The sequence below is a fragment of the Gekko japonicus genome, unplaced genomic scaffold, assembly GCF_001447785.1.
Source record: "Gekko japonicus isolate JY-2015 unplaced genomic scaffold, Gekko_japonicus_V1.1 scaffold232, whole genome shotgun sequence".
NCBI classification, from domain to species: Eukaryota; Metazoa; Chordata; class Lepidosauria; order Squamata; family Gekkonidae; genus Gekko; species Gekko japonicus.
The window spans coordinates 539092-562776 of record NW_015162481.1 but is presented as its reverse complement, the minus strand read 5'-3'; the positions used below and the strand labels follow the sequence as shown (position 1 = coordinate 562776).

General features: G+C 39.7%; 1 protein-coding gene across 1 annotated transcript in view; it reads left to right on the top strand.

The window, feature by feature from the left end:
- Nucleotides 1–23685, top strand: part of VPS13B (vacuolar protein sorting 13 homolog B (yeast)) — a 512836-nt gene that overhangs the window by 320039 nt on the left and 169112 nt on the right. Inside the window, exons 32-33 of the mRNA XM_015405853.1 lie at nucleotides 217–343; nucleotides 3560–3703. Of these exons, the coding sequence (XP_015261339.1) occupies nucleotides 217–343; nucleotides 3560–3703 (271 nt within the window). The remainder of the gene's footprint in view (nucleotides 1–216; nucleotides 344–3559; nucleotides 3704–23685) is intronic.

The window sequence follows — 23685 nt, the reverse complement described above, 5'->3', positions numbered from 1 at the left end:
AGCTCATTGACTGAATTTTTGAGAACAGTATACTTGCAGCTTGTTTTGATCCTAAACCCAAATGGAAGCATTTCCCTAGTAATTTCTTTGAAGCCCTTTGAAGTGTTGTGTTGACACCAAAGCTCTGGACCATTCTTCACCTTCTGAAAACACTGAGGAAGAGTCACCTTCTGGTCTCAAGAATGTATAAGCTACATTAATTTTTTTTTCTTTCAGCATAAGGAGACAACAAGAACGGAGAGCTATTTTAACTCCAATTTTAACAGACTTTACGGTGCGAATAACTGCAGCTCCTGCCATCATTTTCACAAAAGTAATTTCACCAGAGAATTTGCATACAGAGGTAAGTATTTGATTAGAAGGATATTTCCTTATAAGTACTTTATAGTACATTTATATTTTGGTAGCACCTCTTTGCAATAGTCAAAATGCAACATTAAGCAGTGTTCTAAATAGTATTCAAATACTTGGTTTTTCAAAAACCTCTGTTGTCTGTGGATTCTTGTATATAAGGCTGATATGGTGATTATTACCATATATAATATAAGGATAGTGGTACCTTACAATTTTCATGTTACAATTTTCCTTCGTTACTTCAATTCCTTAATTCAGACTTAGGGGCAAACTAGACAATACTGCGCCACCAGTTCTATCATGACGATGATGAAGCATCATTTTAGAGCCTGGGTTTTTTTATTTTTAAAATTGCCACAGGGGTCTGATGCTGCCTTGGTGGGATGAAGGGCTCGTCCCTGCTGCACAGTCTTCTCTCTCTAGGGGACTTCGGTACCTGGTTGTCAGGATCCAGTGCCCAGTCCTGACTCAAGCCCACCCTGGATACCTGAGCTGAGGATGGCCAGGAGCCTGACTCACCCATGTGAGAAAGAGGGTGGCAGCTGGGATCCAGGCAGATTGCGCCAACATAGCTGAGAACAAGGCTGGGAGTCAGGCAGCAGCAGGGAGGAGAGCGGTCAGAAGGCAAGGCCAAGCTCAGACTCTGGGAAGGCCAGGATGGGAGAGGCTAAGAGGCAACCCTGAGCAGCAAGGGGAAGGAACAGGGCAGGGAGACAGGCGGCAGGGAGAAGAGGCAGGATAAGCTTCCCTTTCCTTTTATGGTCTTCTGGATAGAGCAGGTGAAAGGAAAGAAAAGATTGGCTCTGTTACAAAAGCAAAAGCATTTTTGGAACAACACCAAAGTTCAGCGGAAGAAAAAGGAAAAGCAGAGGACAAAAATGCTACAGAAGATAACAGCAAGCACAGATTGGGAAGCACTGATAGCTCATCAAGTAGCTCTTCAGAAGGAACTCTGGACACTGAATCAGAATTAGGAGTGGCAGCTCCTAAGTCTCTTAAAATTAAGCTAACCTTTGATAAAAAAACAAACATAGGAAAGAAAGCTGATAAATAGCTTAACTCTGAATATATGACTTCTTTTTTATTATTGAAATACTAAGATACGCCTACTATGACTAACTATGCTTGTATTTGTTTGAACTAGTAATATTAGTAGCTAATATCCATCTTTTTAAAAAAACCTAAATATTAGGGAAACACCAAGAAATTGATGTATAGACTGTTATATGATCCTTGCTAACTCTGTATTTTAGTTTAGAAGATCCCTTATCCTTATTCCCTGTAGTGTGTAGAGAATAAAAGCAATTAATTTTTTTTAAAAAGCACACTAAAACCAAAACCATAACAAAGCACAGTTAAAAAGAAACCATCAGACAGCAGCGTAATTTACATGTATGCCATTAAATGAACCAGTAAGGTAGTGGTGGTTCAGTAAACAGGATACCTAGAACCAAAAAGGTTATATCCTTGAGTACTACCAAAAAGTTGTGTCAACTTGAGTTTAGAACCTGGGACCTGATTTAACACCAATCATGTAAGAAAAATGTGCCCATGCAGTATTCCACATAGCCAGCATCTGCTGAAACTGAACCCTTGCTGCATTATGCATCATCTGCCCAGATAACAAGCTCTACTTTTCAGTAAGTCAGCCTGGTTTAAACAAGATGCTAGCTGCATGGATTGCCTCATAGGTAAGCTTATTTTCCATGCCCAATGTCATTTTAAAAGAGTTCATTTTACTAAACAGAACTTCGCATAGACATCTCAGAGTAACAGATACCATAATCCAAACCTGGAAATGGTATCTTGGTTCTTTTTGATGAACAGCCTGAAGAAACCCAGCAGTGACTCAGAACTATTTGCTTATTCCCATCAGAGATCATAAGAGGCTGGATATGTGGCTGCCAATGCTCCCTCTAAGCTGTGGAGTCTTGTGAGCAAAAATTCTACTTTGTGAGCTACTGGCATTAAAGTTGTGAGCAAGCAATTTGGCTACTGCATAAATTAGTTTGCTCTGGAACCATCCTTCCTGAGCTAAGACAAAAATGTGTGAGCCAGAAGCTAAAAAACTGTGAGCTAGCTCACACTAACTCAGCTTAGAGGGAACATTGGAGTGTCACATGTGCCTTGATCCTGCTTCTTGCTGAAGCCATGCTACCAGTAATCCTTACTCCAGATTGGTTCTCATCAGGCTTTAGGCTCTTAATCTAGCTAGAACAGGAACCTAACTTTGATATGTTAGATCTTCTAAGCCACAATTAAACCCGAGGCATATATATGCAAAGCATCTCTGTTACTGAGCTGTGGTCTCTCTCCACACATTTCTACTGCAAACATGCAGAACTATAAATCCAGAGGCAAATATTAGATGAGTTAGCGTATTGCTGAACTGTAGAGAAAAGTGTTCAGTGAAATTTTATTGTTGCTTGTATTGAAAAATGTAAATATATTGGCTAGTCAAGTTCTCCATGAATCTGTTCCCTGGGTAACGTTCTTTGAAGAAGGGAGAGGTCTACTATAGATTACCAAGAACTTGAATACTTATGCATATGTTCTTCATGAAAAAATGGGATGAGTTCTTGCTTAGTAAGCAAAGATGAGGGTTTTTTCCTGCTTTCCATCTCTGAAATTGCCAACAATTCTCAAAAGTTTTTGTTGTTTTGTTTTGTTTTATGTGTAATACCAGCCATTGAATAACGGTCCTCAGACTCTAACTATTGCACTGCCAAGATGTCAACTGTGGCTTACAATCAGTTACAAATCAAGTAAGCTTGAGTTGCAGTACACAATTTCTTTATAAACCAAGATTAGTTCCTTTTCCAAAATGTGTATCTGTCTGTAAGAACTGAGAAAAGGGTAAGTGGAGTCCCCAGCCAAGAAAATGAAAAAAGGGCCCTGACAGCTCTGAATTTGATGCAACAAAGAAACCGGACCCCACACGTGAAACAAACAAAATGTATCTTAATCATCAAATATCCTGTTGGAAACATTTTGGTATTTTATCCCACCACTCCCCCACCTGATTTCCTTTTACAGATGGTGCACAGTACTTTTTTTTTTGCCTGAAAAGATAAGAAAATGTTAATAGCCCCAATTTAGAGAATATAATAGTCTAAAGTGATGCTTGGTTAAAAAAGAAAATTACATAATTTCCTAGAAACAGCTGGAATCCATTCACTATGCTTTATAAACTTGTTTTTCACAGGAGATTTTAGTTTGTGGCCATTCTTTGGAAGTGAATATGACAACAAGCCTGGACTTCTTCCTCAGTGTGGCTCAAGTACAACTTCTGCAGCAATTAATACAAGATAATATGGTTGCTTTGGAACCAGCCGGTAAAACTGCCGAGGTAACATACTCAGCTTTCTTGCTGTGCTACTGCACTTTATCTTGCTTTACAAAACTGAATTTTTGTCAGCATACTTTGGAGAGAATTATATATTATGCAGACTGCAAAGGATGCCACTGAAAATAGTATCTCCATGTCAGTTCCTTCCCATTAAGTGTAGGCTTACCTTACACATAGTTGTAACATGAGAGTCAGTGTGTAGCATGAGAGCCATTGTGGTGTAGTGGTCAAAGTGCAGAATTAGGATCTGGGAGATCCAAGTTCAAATCCCTGCTCTGCCATGGGAGCTTCCTGGGTGACCTCTCAGCCTAACTTACTTCACAGGGTTGTTGTGAGGATAAAATGGAGAAGAGAAGAATGATGTAAGTGTTGTTGTGGGCCCAATGGGGAGAAAAGTGGAGTATAAATAAGGTAAATAACAATACTTAGGCCTCATTTGGTGCCGGAGCTCACCGGAGCAAAGCTCCAGCAGTGAGGAGGCCAGGGGGCGGGGACATGTAGCAAGCCCCACCCCCTGCTCCCAGCAGCCCTCCCCTCAGTCGGACCGAGGAGAAAGAAGGACGGGTAAGTTGCGGTTCCCCCACCTTTCCAGGCGCTGGAAAGGCCCCCGCCACCCTCCTCTCTGCTTTTCCAGTCCTGTGCGGAGTGCTGGAAAGGCCCTTGCCACCCTCCTCTCCACATTTCCAGTCCTGCGCTGAGCGCTGTGCACTGGAAAGGCCCCCGCCACCCTCCTCTCCGCTTTTCCAGTCCTGCGTTTTTTCCGGTCCCCCCCCCCATAGGTAGCAATGCAAAGAGTCTAGTGGCACCTTTAAGACCAAGGCTTATTCAGGTTGATGCTCTCTGTGAGGGCAGATCTGCATGTCCCCCCCCCATAGGTAGCAATGCAAAGAGTCCAATGGCACCTTTAAGACCAAAGTTTATTCAGGTACAAGCTCTCCCACCTTCTGGCACACTTCCAGTGATGTCCGGGGGTGTAGCATATGCAAATAAGTTGTGCTAATGAGCTCCTGCACCACTTTTTCTACAAAATGACCCCTGACAATACTAATAATAAGAATAGCAATAATAACATTCTTCATAGTCTCTGTGCATCACACTGATGGAGCTGTGCAACTAAGCAGAGCAGAAATTCATAGAGGTATCTTTTGTGCACAAAAAAGAACTGAGAGATGCATCTCCAACCACATGTTACCAAGGAGGGAGATTTACAATTTCCTGCCCAGTTTTTTTTTCGTCCACTGCAGCAGTGTTAGAGAACTCCTCTCTTGTTCTTTTTTTTTTTTAGGGGCTCAGGCCTTCCTTGCCCTCAAATTAATAATATCAGTTATCCTGATTATATTTCAGCTGGGATCTTGTTTTCTTCTTCATCTTCCCAACTCCAGTTCAGAAGCAGAGGGGGCTTTTAATTCTTTGGATGTCAGAAAACCCTGTCCCAAGGAGCCTCCTTTTTAAGCACTGGTCAGACACACGCTGCTTAGATTCAGTGCTGCAGTATTCACAACAATTTGGAATTGATTTAGGATTGTGGATTAATCTTTTCCTACCAAGTGGAGTTGATTAAGCTGAACAATTACAACCTAGATGGCAGTTACTGACATGGCAGGAAGTTGCTACAGGAGGCATCTACATCTTTAACACAGAAGACCAATCTTTTCATTATTGTTGAAATGCTAAACAGAAGACATACAGTACAGCTTTTTCTTGGATATTATGCAAGCAGAAGGGCCTCTTTTGGAAGTCAGTTCTGAGATTAAGTATACTATGGGAATATTTGCAATAAATAACTTACAAGGCACTGTTTCCCATCTTTAGTGGAATGGATAGAATCATAAAGTTGAATGTATGCCCAGAATTTTAATTTAGGGACGTGTTGTTCAAAAATTCTGCACTTTGGCTGTAGAGCAGGCAAATTTGACAATGAAAATCATTTTCAGAATTATTTGCATAGTACTTCATTATATCCAGACAATGTCGCTCGCTCTTTTGATTCATTTTTGTTGATTATTGTAGACCTATTGAAGTAAAACACATATTGGTTGAGATTATAGTGTAGAAACATTGAGCACTGGTAAACTGACAAAGCACAAGGCTTTGCATGGAGCTTGCAAAGTAGAACTTGCTGTTAGATTGCATGCCTTTCGTGGTGAATATATTAATATGGTATGATTGGTTTCAGTACACAGGTATGTTGCATGGTTCATATAGGACCCTCAAGATACACTTAAGTATTTCATTTCCAGTACATAATTCAGTTGAGGTTGAAACCAGCAAGAGGTATACTAATATTTTTCTTGCAAGTAGAAATGTAGCATAATCGAATAAAAAGGATAGAAAAAATTATTCTTTTTGGATAAATAGTGAGATTACATAATATAAAGAAAAGGTTAAGAAGGAGGAGCTTGAAAATCACTAAAATGTCTGACAGTAAGCAATGTTAATAACTCACCGGTAGTAACTCACATATGTTAAAGATGCATCCTAAAAGCCCATCATAGTTTAGAAAAGAACATGAAGTGAACAAGAAGAGTTGGATTTATACGCCACCCTTCACTCGGAGTCTTAGAGTGGCTTACAGTCACCTTCTTTTTCTCTCCCCACAACAGACACCCTGTGAGGGAGGTGGGGCTGACCCAAGGTCACTCAGCTTGTTGTGGACACTGGAGAGACTAGTGTATCAGGGTATTAATGAACTACAGCCTAGAATATTGATTTGTTTGACCCCATGATTAACCTTTGAAGAATCAAACATCCCTTGGGGCATCAGAAACAGCATTATACCTGTCTATTCACATCTAGCATGGCTAACTCCTGACTTGCTGCAAAACCTGCTGCAATCATTGTCTTGGCAGATGAGTTCACAGAAGCCACAGTCCAGCAGAGGAGAGATGTTAGTGGTCAGAATACTGGGATGCAGGCTTCCTAGTGATTCACCTTTAAACAGGTCCTGTGCTGAACAATCAAAATGAGGTCATGAGTACTTTAAAAAAAAATCATTTAGACATAGAGACTATTTGTGTAATTGCTTTGGTCTCTAGCAGTATTGTTAGTTTCTTTTATCTCTTTTTAAAACCCCTGGGAGCTATACATATTAAATGACAGCAGGAGGATTTTCTTTTCCTGTTACTCCCCCTCACAGCCATGGGTTCATTTCCCTGAGAAATGAGCAGCCAGAAAGGCAAGAAATAAAGATTCAAAAATATAGGTCGTAGGTTTTCCAGCTCCCATTAGAATCTCCCTCACATTTCCTTCACCAGCAAAGAAGGACCATCTTCTGTTATCTGAGCGGCAAACACCTCCTCCAGCGGGCATCCCTTTGAAGCATCCACAAATTCAAAGTTCAAAGGAAAATAACAAAAATATTCAGGGGTTTTGGCTGATTTATGATCAAGGTTTTTGAAGGGGTGTGTGTGTGTACACACACAGAGAGAGAGAGAGAGAGTCTAAGAAATGACTAATGGAAAAGAGAAGCCATAAATCTGCAAATACTTGCATGATGTAAACACCAGGGGGAGGGGGGGCTTCGCAAAAAATCATTACTTCTCAGATACTGACTTTTGGACTGGAATTCTCTAATGAAAAGATCAGAAACCCTTTATAGCAGATTATGCTGCATCAAGATGGGTAGCCATGTTACTCTGTCTGTTGTAGTATAAAAGAGCAAGAGTCCAGTAGCACCTTAAAAACTAACAAAATTTGTGGTAGGGTGTGAGCTTTTGTCAGATGCAGCTAGAATGTGAGTTCATCTGTCCTTATAGCCTGGAGAGTAGAATGGTTTCAGATGTTGAAAGACAATAGCAGACGTGATTAGTTTAGGTGCGATATGCAGTGGGGTAGTAGGCGTGAAGAAATCAACCTTGGTAATGAGACAGAAAATCTAGGTCTCAGTTCAGTCCAGGAGGCTGCATTGTCTTGAGCTTCATTATCAGTTGCAATTCAGCAGTCTCTCTAATCTCCCTTTGAAATTTTTTTGCAGGAGAACTGCTACTCTTAGGTCAGCAACTGAATGTCCTGAAAGGTTAAAATGTTCCCCCACTGGTTTTTGAATGTTGTAGTTTCTAATGTCAGACTTATGTCTATTTATTCTCTGTCATAGGGACTGGCTTGTTTGTCCATTGTAGAGGGTGAAAGGGCATTGCTGCTGACATGTGATGGCATAAATCACATTAGAGGATGACCAGGGGTATGAACCTGAGATGGTATGGCTGATGTTGCTGGGTCCAGTGATAGTGTTGTGAGGATCTGTATCAGTTGGTATGTTGGCTTGTTGCAGACCTTGGTACCAGAGGCCGTGTTATTGTTAAGTAGTTTATCATTGCAGGTGAGAATTTGGTTTAGGTTAGCTGCTGTCTGTAAGCAAGAAAAGTTGCCCCCCACCCAGTGCCTGTGTGAGGCACGTGTCACTATCCAGCAGGGATTGGAGGTCATTAATAATATGTTGAACTGGTTTGAGTTGTGAGCTGTATGTTACCAACAGTGATACTCTGTTGTCATTTCCTTTGGGCTTGTCTTGTAGCAAGCTACCCCTGGGTATCATTCTGGTCTTTCCAATAATCTTTCTCACCATATCAGGAGGATATTTTAGTTGCTACAATTTAAGAGAATCTCATATTATTAGGTTGTTCAGGGTCAACTGAATCACATACTAGAAATAAAATATTTCAAAGTATCTTGGTACTGCTTCCTGCTCTATAAAACTTTGTATTCAGTGGGTTGGATCCAGACTAACATTTGTGTGTGCAAGGATTTCCGCCTATAAACTGCAATTTTCGCACCTCCCATTTCTCATAGCAGCCTGAAATCCTTATAGCAGCCCCAGTCCAGTTCTGGAAGTTTTTCTCCCCCAAGAACTGGATTTCAGATGGACTTAGAGCTTCTATGGAAGTGGGGAGGTGGGAAACTTGTGCTCCATGGGTGGAACTCCTTGTGCTCACGGAAACATCTCGTCTGGATCCAAGCCAATATATCTGTATTTATAATGTACTCTGTTTAGGCCACCTGTACTTGTTTACGAGGTTTTCATTGGGCCCTTATATGTTTTTAACTGTCTTTCTAATAAATACATGTATTTTTGTATATTATAAGTTTTAACTTAGTTTTAATATTGGCCCTTTCTTACACATATGGGGAGAGACATCTCTTTTTCAGTAAAACATTTATTTTTCAGTAAGTTAAAAGTAGTCCATCCAGCTTTCTTGCTGTCATGTCATGTAAGCTGGACAGACTACTTTTAACTTATTCCTATAAAGGAGTAACCTTTCTTTATAAAAACTACTGATACATTACAATAACTGAATACTAAGCTTTTTTTAAAAAAAAATGAGTGGATAAATTAAATGACTAAATACATTTGAAGGCAACAGTTATTTGTTTCATAAATTTCAAGTAATTCATATTAAACTCACGTCCCAAACGATGAGATGTAAAGAATAATACAAATATACTTTTAAAACCAGACTTACCACGCAAATTAAATGTTTATATTTTAACAAAATAAAAAACATATTGGGTAATGGCCAGGGGAGAACTGCATAATTACTGCCAAAAATGGTTGCTGTTTGATCTACATAGGTGCTAAAGGACATATATTATTTTATACAAATATAACATTGATTGTTTGCTACCTCATGCTGCATTTCTGAAATCCAAGGCCATTGTATAAGTCATTTCTCTAAAGGTTCCATTCTCTCCAGAGCTTTCATTTTATATAAAATGAAGTTACCAAATTAAACTATTTAAGGGTTATAAAGAAGCATCAATGGATTTTTTTAGTTTCAATTAACATATCAAAGATCAGAGTTCTGTTGTGTTAAAATTTGTTCCACAAAATTAACTTTGGTTACTTAAGTAATGTAGCACCAACCTAAGCAGAGAATACTACTTCATGTAAGAAGTATTTATAGACAGCACACATTTTCTATGCCAGGAGCCCTGCCATTTTCCATTTAGAAACGATTATGAATACTTTAATGTACATTAAAAGGGTATTCTTTTGAGCATCTTCATTATTGGTGAGGCTGCTGCAGAAAGAGGGATCCCCCATCCAAAAGGGGTGAGTCAGTCTGAGACCAGGTACCTAGAGAAGGCTAGGACTGTATAGTCAGACACGTTAGGATTTATTGTTTTGCTGGTTTACTTACCTTTACTGTGCTCATTTTTCCTACATGTTTTTGAACTATAGTTGTTATTAAGTCTCTTGAATAAAACTAGTTGGTTACTCTGTTTGGGTCCTCATGCCTCATTTGGTCACATATAAAGGGAAACCTACTAGGAAAGTACTCTATAAAGGGGTAGAGTGGGTGCCCTGGCCCTTCCTGAGGAGACCCATACCAGAGTGGTGGCACCCATTAGAGAACCTTTCTCATCGCTGTCTGCAACAGCACCCCAGCTAGATTTCTTTTTCTGCAAGAAAAGCAATGTAAAAGGCTCCCACCTGCCCTTCTTGCATATGTGTGTTTCTAGGACATGTGGTGACATGCAGGAGATGTTGTGAATACATCCTGACTTTGACTTTCATATTCAGTTAAATTTCATTGGGCATCAATTGTAAACTCCACAAAAATCTGTGTTCAGTGGTACAGTTAAACTCTAAACTAAGGATCTTAGACCACCACAGACACATTTAGATGGCAGTGTATATGTCAAATGCCTGCTTTTGAAACCCCTGCTGAGCTCATGAGCTGGAGGTATGGACGTCTGCTCCTAATGGCACCATTACCTGGATCAACTAGTTACCCCAGCAACAAACTTTTTCCTGGAACCAGGCCAAGTTTAAGAATTATTCTTTGCCTGAGAGAGGGTGTCGTCGTCTTGATAACAGTTAAGGGGGCAAAAAAAATGTTTTTATATTTGAAATTAGGTACTCTATATTTGTTTGCTTCAGGGAGGAATATTTGTATTGAATTTTTATTGTCGTTTGGGTTGTCTTGGTTCCTGTAAGCTGTTTTGTAAACCCATGTTAGCTGAAAAGGTAGATAATATTATAGTAAGAATTTATTTCTCAGTGAATAGTAGATGCCCATTCATTTCTTGTGATATTATTACAAAAAAGGTAGATCTTTTTGTTGCTGTTCTCTTGTTCACTTACTCATGTGTATGTTTTGGTTAAAAAAAGAAATCCATGAAAAAGATCTATTTAAAAATTCATACATAACAATCTGCTGTGGGAAGCAGATGTTCTACAGCTCTGCTTTTTGGGATGAGCTTTAAGCATAATCATACTAGTTGTCAAAGTTTTCTGCTGAGTGTATTGATGATAAAGTAAAGGAAGCAGCCATTACTATGTCCTAATACAGTTTTCTTTTTCTGTCTCCTTTATATTACTTTGCCATGATTTTCCTTGGATTTATAGGAGAGTTTTAATATAGTCTTTGCTTTTAGCTACACCATGAGGTAGTTGTGAAGTCCTGTTGGGATCTACATAAATATTGTTCTATGAGACAAAATGATAATAGACGATCTCTGTTTGTGTTGTTGCACAACAACATCTGGAATCATGTTTTGGGTAGACCACTTAGAGTGGTAAAATGCATTTTTTACTCCCAGGTGTAAGAACAGAACACAAAACACTAATAGCTAAAGATTTTATGGTAACCACATACTTACATTAGTAAAAAAAAGTAACCTTACCACATAGTTATATTGGTAAACCTACTGCAAAGCAACCACAGAATTAGAACAATATATTTCATCACAATCATCCATTATAAGTTCTTGTATTTTACTGTGTATGTCTTAGAAGTAATTATTTATATAAACCTTTACCCCTTTTGCATTCTCTTTTGGTAAAGACTTCGGTCATATAGACCCGTAATAAATTGAATTGAATATATAAACCTTAAGAATATATATCTGCAAAACTTGTAAGTTCCTGCAAACTGACAGGATAGTGATCACAATGGTGTCTACTACTTAGATTTTGATCAGTGATCTTTACATTTTGGGTTATAAACTACTTTTCCAAACTATACATAAAAAGGGGAAAGTAACAATATTAGCAGACTTCCTAGCTTTACATGTGGTAAAACTGCATTAATATGTCTCTTAAGGAAGTGGTTAGAAACCTGTGTTTCCATTACTAGGTGTCTACTATTTTCAGTATTACAGATGAGGATTTTACCTTTCTGAAAATCAGCCACTATGATGCTCATGCAAGGCAAGAGGAATTTGGATAGGGTGTCTGCTTTGCAATTCCTGGAGGGAAACAGTAAGAAGGAGGGCACAGCATTTGCCTTACCCCCCAAGTCAGTATCTTCAAATTCAGCTGGGGATCTCTGATACAAGCAAAACTCGCTCATCTCACTTGGTTAGTCCTCAGAGTTTTTATATCCTACTTTTCTCTAACTTAAGGAGCCTCAAAGTGGCTTACAATCACCTTCCTCTCCCCACAACAGTCACCTTGTGAGGTAAGTGAAGCTGAGAGAGTTCTAAGAGAACTGTGACTGGCCCAAGGTCGCCCAGCAGGCTTCATGTGGAGGAGCAGGGAATCAAACCCGATTCTCCAGACTAGAGACTGCCCTTCTGTCACTGTTGCACATATCTTATCGGCTAAGTTTTGTTATGCTCCAAAAGCCATATAAACCATTGTAATGGTCTGTTAGGTTCAAATAAGGAAAGGGAGAAATGTTCTATGCACAGAAAACTATGTGAACTGGCGACTACTAGCCGTTTCCTTCATTCCCTCTTGCCAATCTCTGTACATGCCCTAGTTGGTCTTTTTCTAATGTAGGTTCTTTAAACTTCGAAATAACAGTGCTCTAAATGCTTTCCATTACCTTGGAGTCTCTGTCCAGACAACTAGCTGTTTGTCTGCTCCATGTGACAATGGTAGCCATAAAGATGGAGCCCAGGTGAGAGAGCTCCTTCTTCCAGATGGAATTAGCTAAAACAGACCCAGTAAAATAAACCTCACTTTCCTTGTGTCCAGGAAATGTATCATTTGTGCCTGCCCACCTCCTCTGTAGGTCAAAACGTTGCCAGGAAGACATTCTTTAGCCTCATTAATTCCAAGTGTCTCTCACCTTTTGTGTGTGCGATTCCACCCAAGAAGTGAGCTAGCCATTTCATTTCCTCTATCCAGGATGGCCTGAACCATCATACTGGTACTACGGAGAGAAGAAATGGGTCCCTGAGCATTCAGACCCAAGCCATTGTTCATTCCTATAATACTATCTGAAATATCTGGCTCACAATGTTATTATTTACTTTATATATAGCCTACCTTTCTCACTTAATCTCAAGGCAGATTACAGAATATAAAACTGTGTGGGCATAATAATTGAAACTATAATCGAACAGCCTAAGACAACCGACGAATAATGCAGTAGAAATAGAATTACAGAATTAGAAATCAATGTGAGCAGCAAACTGCATAAGACACGGTATACTATAAACAGTGCAAAAAGTAGAATTGCAGGGAATAAAACAATGCAGCAAAAGCAAGATGAGACCTACAATAATCAGCACAGTAGACTGCAATCTTATACTACTCTAAAGGTACCTTCCTGGCCTGTTCCATTCTACTACAGTTCTAATCACTGTATAAAAATATCCTTCTGAACATTTCTGCTTTGCACATTCTGTGGAATAATTGATTTATGATGGACATCATGGACTCATTTATATGATCTTACGTTATTTCAGTAACAAGGATGGGAAAGGATCCAGAGTGCAAATGGTGGTCTTCACAGATCCCAGGATTCTGTCAAAGTCCATCACGGTAACTGAATCAAAATGCTCTATAAACAGACCAGGTGTAGTGTCTCATCTATATTACAACCAGTATCAAAATAGGAACATATCTGAGAAATTTTCTCAACAAAATTTTATCCAAAAGAGTCACAACTAATCATCAGTTTATGAGAATTTAGAGGATCAGACTTCGGAGACAGTGTGCTAAAATACTTTAAACAGTTGAGCTGGGCACAGTTAGGTGTTGCAGGTAGCAGGAAAATAAGATTTCTTTGCTGTTGTCACTGCTGCCTTCAATGAGCTATATAGCTACTTATTTTCTAACAGAGCACCTTAGAAATTTAAGGTTTTTCTTTTCTTTTCATGTTTTGGTTCTTCTTAAAGTCACCTATGACTCCAGATCCTTAGCATAAGGTCTCCAGAAGTGGTTAAGAGCGCGGACTCTAATCTGGGAGAACCAGGTTTGATTCCCCACCCCTCCTCCACATGAGGCTTCAGGTGTGACCTTGGGTCAGTCATAAGTTCTTCAGAGATGTTCTCTCAAGGGCAGTTCTCGAGAGAGCTCTCTCAGCCCCACCTACCTCTGTTGTGGGGAGGGGAAGGGAAAGGGATTCTAAGCTGCTCTGAGACTCCTTTGGGTAGTCAAGGGCAGGGAATAAATCCAATTTCCTTTCCCAACTGTCCCACTCATATGACCTTAAACTTTTACATTATTCAAAAGAATAAATGTTTGTTGCACTAATTAGTAATCCTTTGTTGGACAAAGGCCTAATATTTTACTTTCCCCCAATAAATTCAGTCATGCTGGTTTATAACCAAGAAGATAATCACCCCAAGGAGATAATTTCCCATAAGAAAAAAATATCGAATTATGCAGTCAAAAATCTAAAAGATAAATAATGTGGTTGAGCCAAAGTAGATTTTTCCACGTTTTTCTCCTTAAATTTAATGTCAGTTATTTGTATTTATTTCTCAATGTTTTTGGGAACTCAGCCTTAGAATCACAGCCATTCTAACCTGAGTGTTAAGTGCAGAATTGGTCTCAGTCCAGATTTTAAGGTCTGTGTTATTTGGTTATCTGAAACAGACCTCTTTGTTGTTAGGATTGTATTTCTTTCATTTATTTCTAAACTTGGTATAATGGTCTAAAAGAGATGAATGTTCTAGCCCAGGGGTGTCAAACATGCAGCCCATGGGCTGGATCAGGCCCTCGGGGGTCCCAATCCAGCCCACAAGGCCCTGGCTGTTTCCTGCTTTCTTTTCCAGTACTGCTGCTGCTGCCATGTCACAGCTTGCTTTACCAGTCTCTTTCAGTTACACAGGAGAGATAGATAGGCAAGCCTCTCCTGTGCGAATGAGAAAGTCTGGTAAAGAATTGGCTGAGGCTCCTCCCCCTCCTCCTCCCAGGGGGAGGGAGGGAACAGCCAAAGCTTGCTTCCTGGCCAGGCTGCAGGAGACAAAGGGAAGCCTTTCTTTCCTTCCACTGGCTGAGGCTCCTCCCTGAAGGGAGGGAGGGGTTGAGAAAGAGCTTGCTTTGCTGAGCTGCCTCAATCGCATGGGAGAAATAGAAAGCATCTTTAAGACCAACAAAGTTTTATCCAAGGTATGAGTTTTTGTGTGTCTTGCTACAGTGTTTGTGTATTTGTTGGGCTCATTATGCTGTGGCTCTCCTGAGTGCAACTGGATTCCTCCCCCTTTTCAGCGTATTCATGCCCTCCTGATCCAATCTTTCTCAGTAGGAAAGCAATGTGAATGATTTAAATGAGGAATAACAACAAGCCAGTGAGGTGAATTAGACTGAGAGTGTGTGTCCAGACCAAGTTCACCCAGCACATTTCCTTTGTAGGAAGTTGTAGTTATTTCCAGAGGTCATTTCGTTTTTTCCGCCAGCCTTGCAGGTCCACCGCCGGGCCCCTCATGGGGCTCGGCAGTGGAGCTGCAAGGCCGGCACCGGCGGCCGGGACTGTTAGGGGCGGGGTGTGTAGCCTTATGATACATTTCCGGTGATGTCAGGAGGTGTGGCCTTATGACACACTTCCGGTGATGTCAGGGGGTGTGGCATATGCTAATAAGTTATGCTAATGAGTCCCCCTAGCTCTTTTTCTACGAAATGACCCCTGGTTATTTCTCCGGGGAAGACTATAGTTTTGTAGACAAACACATGGCCTTCAGTCAGTGTCAGGATGCCTTCTGATGTTCTTGACCAGCACATGAAGCAACTTATGTACAAAAGCTCGCAATGCCTAGCCATTTCATGTTTCCCCCTGGGTCCTAGGCTTTGAGCATGGAATTTCCGTAATGAATGTCAATAAATCAGAAGTAGGTTTGCAGCTTACCTGAACAACATACTCAAGATCGCTACAGCACAAAATTTGAATCAATAATTCAGAGCAAGAGGTGTCAGTTATCAGAGACTGTTAAATAGCCAAAATATTGCAAGAGTGCTAGTGTTTTAAGCATATTTTATTTAAAGTTTTAAAAAATCTTTAATTGTGTGTGTCTGTGTCCTTTATAAAATTTATATCTCCACTACCTGGCATTACATTTTATGACACACATGGCCAAGCCCAACAAGGTCTCATTTATGTCAGATCTGGCCCTCATAACAAATGAGTTCGACACCCCTGTTCTAGCCATTCTCTTTCAAAGTCTATCATAACATTGGATGAAATGTGGTGGATCTTTGTTTTACATTTCATCTTTGAGTTGAGTAAATCTTGCTATAACATCAGAAGCCTAGGATAGTTGCGAAGTGGAGTATGTTCTTTTTTAAAACGGTTACATTTCAAACAGCTATTTTTAGCCTGTGTACAGCTTATAACTATTCTATATTATGTATTCTGTGATAAAGCACTCAGATATTAGGTCAGCTGCTTATTCAGTATTTTTTTAAAGCTTCATGGAATATTAATGCTTTAGGAAACTCACTTTTTTGAAAATCATAGCACCATAGTTTAAACAGCATTGTTTATAATTTAAAACAATTTTGATTAACTTGATTTTATTAAAATTGATACTATGATATACAAGAGTGTCTACCAAAGGTCACTGCAGAATGGCTGTTAAATGCGGTTTGTTACCCTTACCTCATAGGTTGACTCTACAATGCTACCAATTTTCCCGCTGATGGCACTGAAAGGCATCTTGAAGTGAAGGACCAATATATGTGACAGAGTGGTGTAAGGAAAATAGTTAAACACGCTGAGCAGCTGCCATGGGAAGGCAATTTTAAGCTGTCAAATGGCAGCTGAATCATTGGGCAGATGTCCCAAATTGACTTTAAAAAAAATTAGCAATGTTGAACTCAGCAATCATCATGTAAGGCTTCTAGTCGTTCTATACATAGTATATAAAAGCACACAGAAAGAAACAGAATTTTAGCAGCAATCTCTGCTGCTAATGTATCTGTATTAATTAGAATAGGAAGAATCTAGAGGAAAACCAGCGAGTCATTTGGTTGAGAACTTGCCTCCAAAATTTTATCAGATTGTACTTCTACCATATCTGCATGTCTGATATCTGTTATCAGAGCCATCCCTTGAGGTACTGATAATCAAGGTCACCACCCTGGACTTTGTCCTTGGGTGGAGGAATGCTGCACTTTCTGGAGAAGGCTGCCAAGCATCTTGCAGCAGGGTCCTGCTGTGCTGGTAATTGGCTGAGCGGCTAAAATCGCCTTTCCAGCATTTTCCTTTATTATATATTCACTGCAATATAACAAAAGTTATACTGTTGATACAAATAGTATTGTCTTTTCTGTACTTGGGGATGCTGTGGAGACATGTACCCTATATTTTGGTTGTTGTCACAAATAGTCATTCTCTGATTCTCCTACCTGACTTTAAACTGTTCCCTAGGCCATTACCTGGTCATTTAATCTGCTCGATTAATCAGATATGCTAATTTGATTTTTTCTGTGTGGTGTAAGTATAGTGGATAGGAAAGGAAATAGCATAAAATGTGCCCCGAAGATGTTAGTAACACAGTAGTTCTGTCCCAAGCTTCCCAAACATCTGGCTATAAATATAGTTTCTATTGGTGGTAGCAAAACCTTGATATGACCTCAGGCTGAATGCCTGTGAGGAACTGAAAGGCTCATTTTTATCTGGAACCATGACAAAAGTCTTGCTTTAAACTTGTCCAAATCTTCAGAGAATAATAGATTTGTAAAAAAACCCACAAAAAACCTTCCTTACTTTAAAATAATTCAGGGGGCAATACCAAAATGCCTAGTTATGTGTGGAATCTTAATCTGAGGACTACCCACTTTTAAAGTTTTGTGAACTCAACATTTATCAGCGCCATAACAATCATGATTGACCTGATAAACCAGCACTCCAGAATCTAAAGGCAGAAACAAATTTATAATGCATTAGAGACACAGACAACTGTGATTTAAGATAATAAACATTAAAGCATTTCTTAAAAGGTCTTGAAGTATATATTTCTTTGACGAATTGCTTAACTAGAGTGAGTTTTAGGATCAGACATCTACAAACTGGGGGGGGGAATGGAGACTTCTGTATAAAAGACCTTGGTATATTCTGCCATGAGAATTACCAAATTTTAAAAGAATGGGCATTATTTCAGATCATAGATTTTCACAGCATAATGACTACCCTTTCATTCAGTCTCAGTTTCCGATTTCTTGGTTGCAGTCTTCCTTTTGGTTGATGATGGAGCCAAGGAACAATTCAGTTTCTTCATCTTCAACTTTAAAGATGTGTAATTCCTCAGTAATTACTTTTGTCTTCTTGATATTCAGCTGCAATCCTTGACAGCACAGCACATTAGCATATTAGGCTGCATCCCCATGTTACCAGAAGTGTGGTCATCCAGACACATACCCCTTTTGCTTCTTATTCTGTTTACCTTGTTGTCAAAACCCAGAGCTTTTTTTGTAGCAGGAATTCCTTTGCATGCTAGGCCACACACCCCTAATGTAGCCAATTCTAATGAGTTTCTGCTGTTGGATGTGGCCTATTATGCTAATGAGTTCCTGCTGGGTATGGCCAACTTAGGAGCCAGCCGGAACTCCGTTCCTGTGCGTTCCTGCCCAAAAATAGCCCTGTATTGGCATAGTCATAGTAAGATTTTGATTGGATGTTATTTCTCTAGTTTGGAATAGCTCTGTTGATAGGGTTGCCAGGTCTGGGTTGGAAAATACCTAGAGATTTGGGGGGGTGGACTCTGGGAAGGGTGGGGTTTGGGGAGAGGAGGGATCTCAGCAGGGTATAATGGCATAAAGTGCACCCTCCAAAGTAGCCTACCCCAAAATTAAATTATGATGAAAGAGAGTGAAAGTAATTGTGAACACAATCAACTTTACTGTATATAAAATTAAAGAATTACTGTATATAAAATTATAGTCACAGTTCTCTCAGAGCTCCCTCAGCCTCACCTACCTCACAAGGAAAGGAATGTGATTGTAAGCCACTCTGAGACTCTTAAGTGTAGAGAAAAGCAGGGTATAAAAACCTACTCTTCTACCTACTCTTCTTTTTTGTTGTTCTCTTCTATTTCTTTACACTGATTATTATAATAGTTCTCTTTGTCTCTTTCTGCCAGTTGCTGGAATGCTGCATTCAGACTTCTGATTCTATTTCTATCACTTTTAACTTTTGTTTCTTTTTTATTTTTAGCAATTTTGGGAGTTTCATCAGTCATCCATCAATGCTTTTCATTTCTTTCAGCTACAGAAATAGTCTTTGCACATTCTTCCTTGATAATATCTCTGGTTTTAACACTTAGTTCTTCCAGTTCCTGTTCACTGTGGCCTCATTCATTCACTTTTTTAATATATTTCCTTGTACAGCACCCACAATGTAAATGAACAATTATAGAGAACTTTTCATCATATTCCAATAAAATAATTGGTCAACTATCTTATGTTGTATACTCCCACATCTAAATATCTTTATTCTAGACTTTTCCACATGTTGCTCTTCTGTAAAATAAAAATGCCAAAAAGCATTTATGTGGTTTGTATCAGTTTGCCTGTGGAGGGAGTCACACATTGCCTCATCCAGAGACAAGTTGAATTGTTGAAAAATGTATCTCTTGATGCAGAAAACTTTAAACCAGAATAAAATGGCAGCAGGGGCATCTCTCCTCTGCCCTATAAGGTCCCCTGATCAAAGACATAGAACAAATAGTTTGGGGAACCAAAGGCACAAAGTTACAGTGAGTGAAGTTTGACTTCCTTTGAGTCGGGCAGTTTGTTATTAGCTGCTTCTAGTTGAGGCATTTTGGGAGCCAGTGCTGCTTCTAGATGCCCAGGTAAGAGGAGAAGTTGGATTATTATTTTCTTGACAAAAGAGATACTTTCTCATGTTGGACACAGATCATACTGTATAAAGATATGTAAACTATTGTCAGCAGGGTGAATTTCTCCCTTCCAGGTGCTTGCTGCATCATGGGCATATTGATTACAAGGGAGGTTATGGGGAAAGGGCTATTTTGGGTAGGAAATAATTGCCTTTCTCTATTGTGACATGTGCCTTGCACTCCTCCTTGTGGTTATGACTTTTGAATGAAGTTCTGTGATATTACATTTACTGTAGAAAGCTACTTGTGAGAGACCTTGTTTTTAATGTTGTACAGCCATACAGATAATTACAACATGCTGGGGGTCCTTTAATGAAATCTTATGTGAGAAAGTGATGGAATGTACTACAGGTGTTTCCCTAGACAGTCCCAAAAGGTAGTTAGAGACATCTGAGCTAGTGCTGTATACAGTGAGCTTTCTGCCCCTGTAGTATAACGGTGGATTGAGACAATCATTGAACTTCCTTGGAAACAGTTTGGAAGTAAATGTTAAATTTCTTTTAAAATGCTCGTAAGGGTTCCAAACCCCTTTCTTGAGAAGAATCTTAAATATATAATGTATGCATTTGTAATGCAAATAGAGGGATACAAGTGAATTGTACTAAGTTCTTGCTTCAAGCATAAACTTTGTTACACAGGAAACAGTAACAGGATAAATGGCTCCATAAAACATTTATGATTATAGAGAAATCTTTGATTCATGCACTGAAAATTATATTGGGTCACTGTATTACATTAGCGCATCACAGCTTCTGCTGATGTGGTGCCACCATTCTGTTTCCCCAGATATGCTATAGTGCATTTTTCCCTCTCCTTGATGTCCTCCACTTTACTATGTCCAGCTTCCTCATTGGTCAGCAGCTTTTTAAAGCTACTTTTTACAGTGTGCTGTCTGTTTTCAAACTCTTATCTGTGAGGAAAATAATTAGACTATAAAAACTGATTGGTAGGGCAGCCTTAGATGTAACTACTTTCCAAGGGACATGAAGTTCCTATGAAGGGTGTGCTTGCACACCTCTTTTAGGCAGAGGTGGAAGTATGTCTTAGTTGGTGGATTTATGGTGATAGTTGGCAGGAACATCTGCACAACAGGTGGTTGCGGTATGTAATGGGGGAGATATATAGTTGCTGCACGGTCCTCTTGTGTTCTGTATTGGCAGTGTGTTTCTGCTGTACTGTTTGTGTGGACATTGCCATTTCAAACCTTATTGCAGCCATATGGTTCAAGTTGATTATTCCATAGACAGGAATATAGTTTTGCAGGAGGAGGCTCGGTGAGCAAGACGTGTTTTTTAAAGCTCATGCACGCCTAACTGTTTTATTGGAATGTTCTAGGAAAAGCCATCATGTTGGGAGAGGAGGGTGCCATGAGGTGATTTATCTTGTGATGACCAACACACAGATAAAACAACTAATTATCTTCTAAAACAAGACAGCAGGTAGAATTGGGTGGAGTTCATGTGGAGATGCAGTCGTGTTTGCTTCCTTTCCATTGAGCCCTGCAAAAGTCCACTGTGTAAGTGGAATAAATGTGGATAGGGTGCTTCTGCAACCCAGTTGGTGGATAGAACAAAGACAATCAAGATAGCAAGATAAGGTAGAGAGAAGTCTGTTGCTGTGACGGATTACACTTTGAAAAACTTAGGATCTATTAATGTTGTGATTTTCCCTTATGGATGCATGAAAAGAGCATGCCACATTGTTGGGTTTTTAAGACAGCATAGGCAGGTGTGGAGAGAAGTCTGTTGCTGTGACGGATTACACTTTGAAAAGCTTAGAAGTGCTGCACAAACAGGTAAAGGACTGTGAAGGGTTACTTCTTCACAGAGCCAGAAAGCCTTGACTAACAAGCTGCTCCAAGAGATCTGATTGGTTAGTATCATTTGAGCAGAGAGAGACTTTCGAGCTGAATGCTGAGGAGGAGATTTCATTTGGAATTCAGCCCTGAGAACTGGGGAAAGTTGGCAAGGTCAAGACTGTAGTTAGATGGAGACTCCCATTTTGGCCAAGGAAAGGGGATAGATCTTCTAGTGAGAGGAAAAAATTCCCTACCCAGTCTAAACAGGGTGATAGCTCAGAAGAGTGCAGAGATCCTTGGTCTGGTGTGGTTAGAAACTGCCTTTAGAGACCTCAAGAGTCAGTTAAAAACTCAAGACGAGTACTGGTGTTTCAAGAGAAGGGGTTTGGGTACTGGAAAGAGGGTACTAGCCTTCTGGAAACCAAAAGAGTCAGAGAATACTCAAAGAGTGAACTAGAGTGTTTGGGAAAACACTGGGGGAAAAGCCTCTCAACATAAATATTTTAAGTAACTGTGAATAGCTTAAGAAACTCTAATTAGCCTGAAATATAAGAACTAAATTCTGTGCATGTACTGGTTTTACCCCAAAGTTATCTATATTGAGTTACCTCAGAACTGTCAACCGCTGATCTCACCTAATCTTTCCCCTCTGTGTTGAATAAAATATTTTGTTCATTTGGAATATAAAAGTGACATTTCAGTTAAAGGGGGCTCCCAATTCTTCCCTCAGGTTCCTGGGCTGAGAAAAGAGTCAAAATATTATATTGTGACAGTGTGGGACATCCAGAATTCTTCAGAAAAGAAGAAAAGACATTACTAGGGTGGCTCAGGGGGAAAATGGAGGAAAAATCTTGCTTCTGAGGGAGGGAAGTGGACAGGGGCATCATATAAACTTGGAACGGAGGACAGGGAGTGGCTGTCTGTTAGCAAGAGCTGGCAGAAGGCAAGAGCTGTTTTGTTTTTGAAATGCTCTTGGCAGGCAGTTTGGCTGTTACCAGGGTAGCGAGGGGGGTGACACACATGTGGCCTTCACATATGCACCTCCAGGTCCCAAGTGGATGGATTTTTTAAGTCTTTGTTTATATGGGCACAAACTCTGAATGATATCTTAGGCAAAATTATAGAAGGAGACAGAGGGAGACAGTAACTGTTTTTTAGTTTTATAAAATATATTAAATGCAGGGATATGAAATGAGGAAAAATAAGTAAATTCTAAGATGATGTGAGGCTTGGTCCTGAAATTGGGAAATATATGCTGAGAAACATCAATATATCTAATTCTCAACATGACCCCATCTATGGATACTTAAATCCAGAGACTGGGGCCACAAACAGACAAGATATATCTTTCTACAAACCTGAGAAAATGCTGAAGTTTGCAGAATAATCTAAAATTGTAAAGAAAACAAAAATGGGATTAAAAACCACCCCAAATGATAAAAGTAGTACCTGCAGCTTTGAGAAACAAATGCTTTTGATAGGCAACCACAACACTATTGTCAGCCTTCAAGTCTTGTTTTCTGTCAGTAAAAGGTAGGGGAAAGAACTATTTTGGTATTTGAGGGAGGACACATCAGGGTTAGGCCAAGCAACAACCACTGGATGACTTGCTACCACAACAACACAGCACAAAGATATTCAAATAAAAAGCAATAAAGTTGAACTAGCTAAGTAGATGTTATTTTGGTTGTAGCAGATTCCACAGAACATGTGCAGAGTTCCTTGCAGTAACTAAATACTGAAGGAGTTTTTAACCCTTACCCAACCTCCTGTGGACCCCAGTTTCTGCTGAAGGAAAATCTCCAATGTCTGGATATTTATGCTCAATGCAATCTGATCTAAGCCAGCCTCCCCTCTAAAAGTGATGATCTGATTTGCTATTCCTGTGCAAAGCACCATCTTTGATGTCAGAGGCTGCTGTTACCAATCAGAAAATGATAAAATATTGTCCCATTCCCTCAACCCAGTAGTGGCTTGGAACTTCCATGACAAATAGGTCGTCTGACCCAAATTGCATTGCCTTTTGCACAAAAAGGATTACATCTGGCAGAATGGTTGAATGTGGAATGGAAATGAATGGGCTATTCTAAAGAAAACCCCAGGTGTCCACCTAGGTGGCATTCTGGAGCCCTAGTAAGATTTTAGGGTTTCTGTCACATGAGCATTTTAT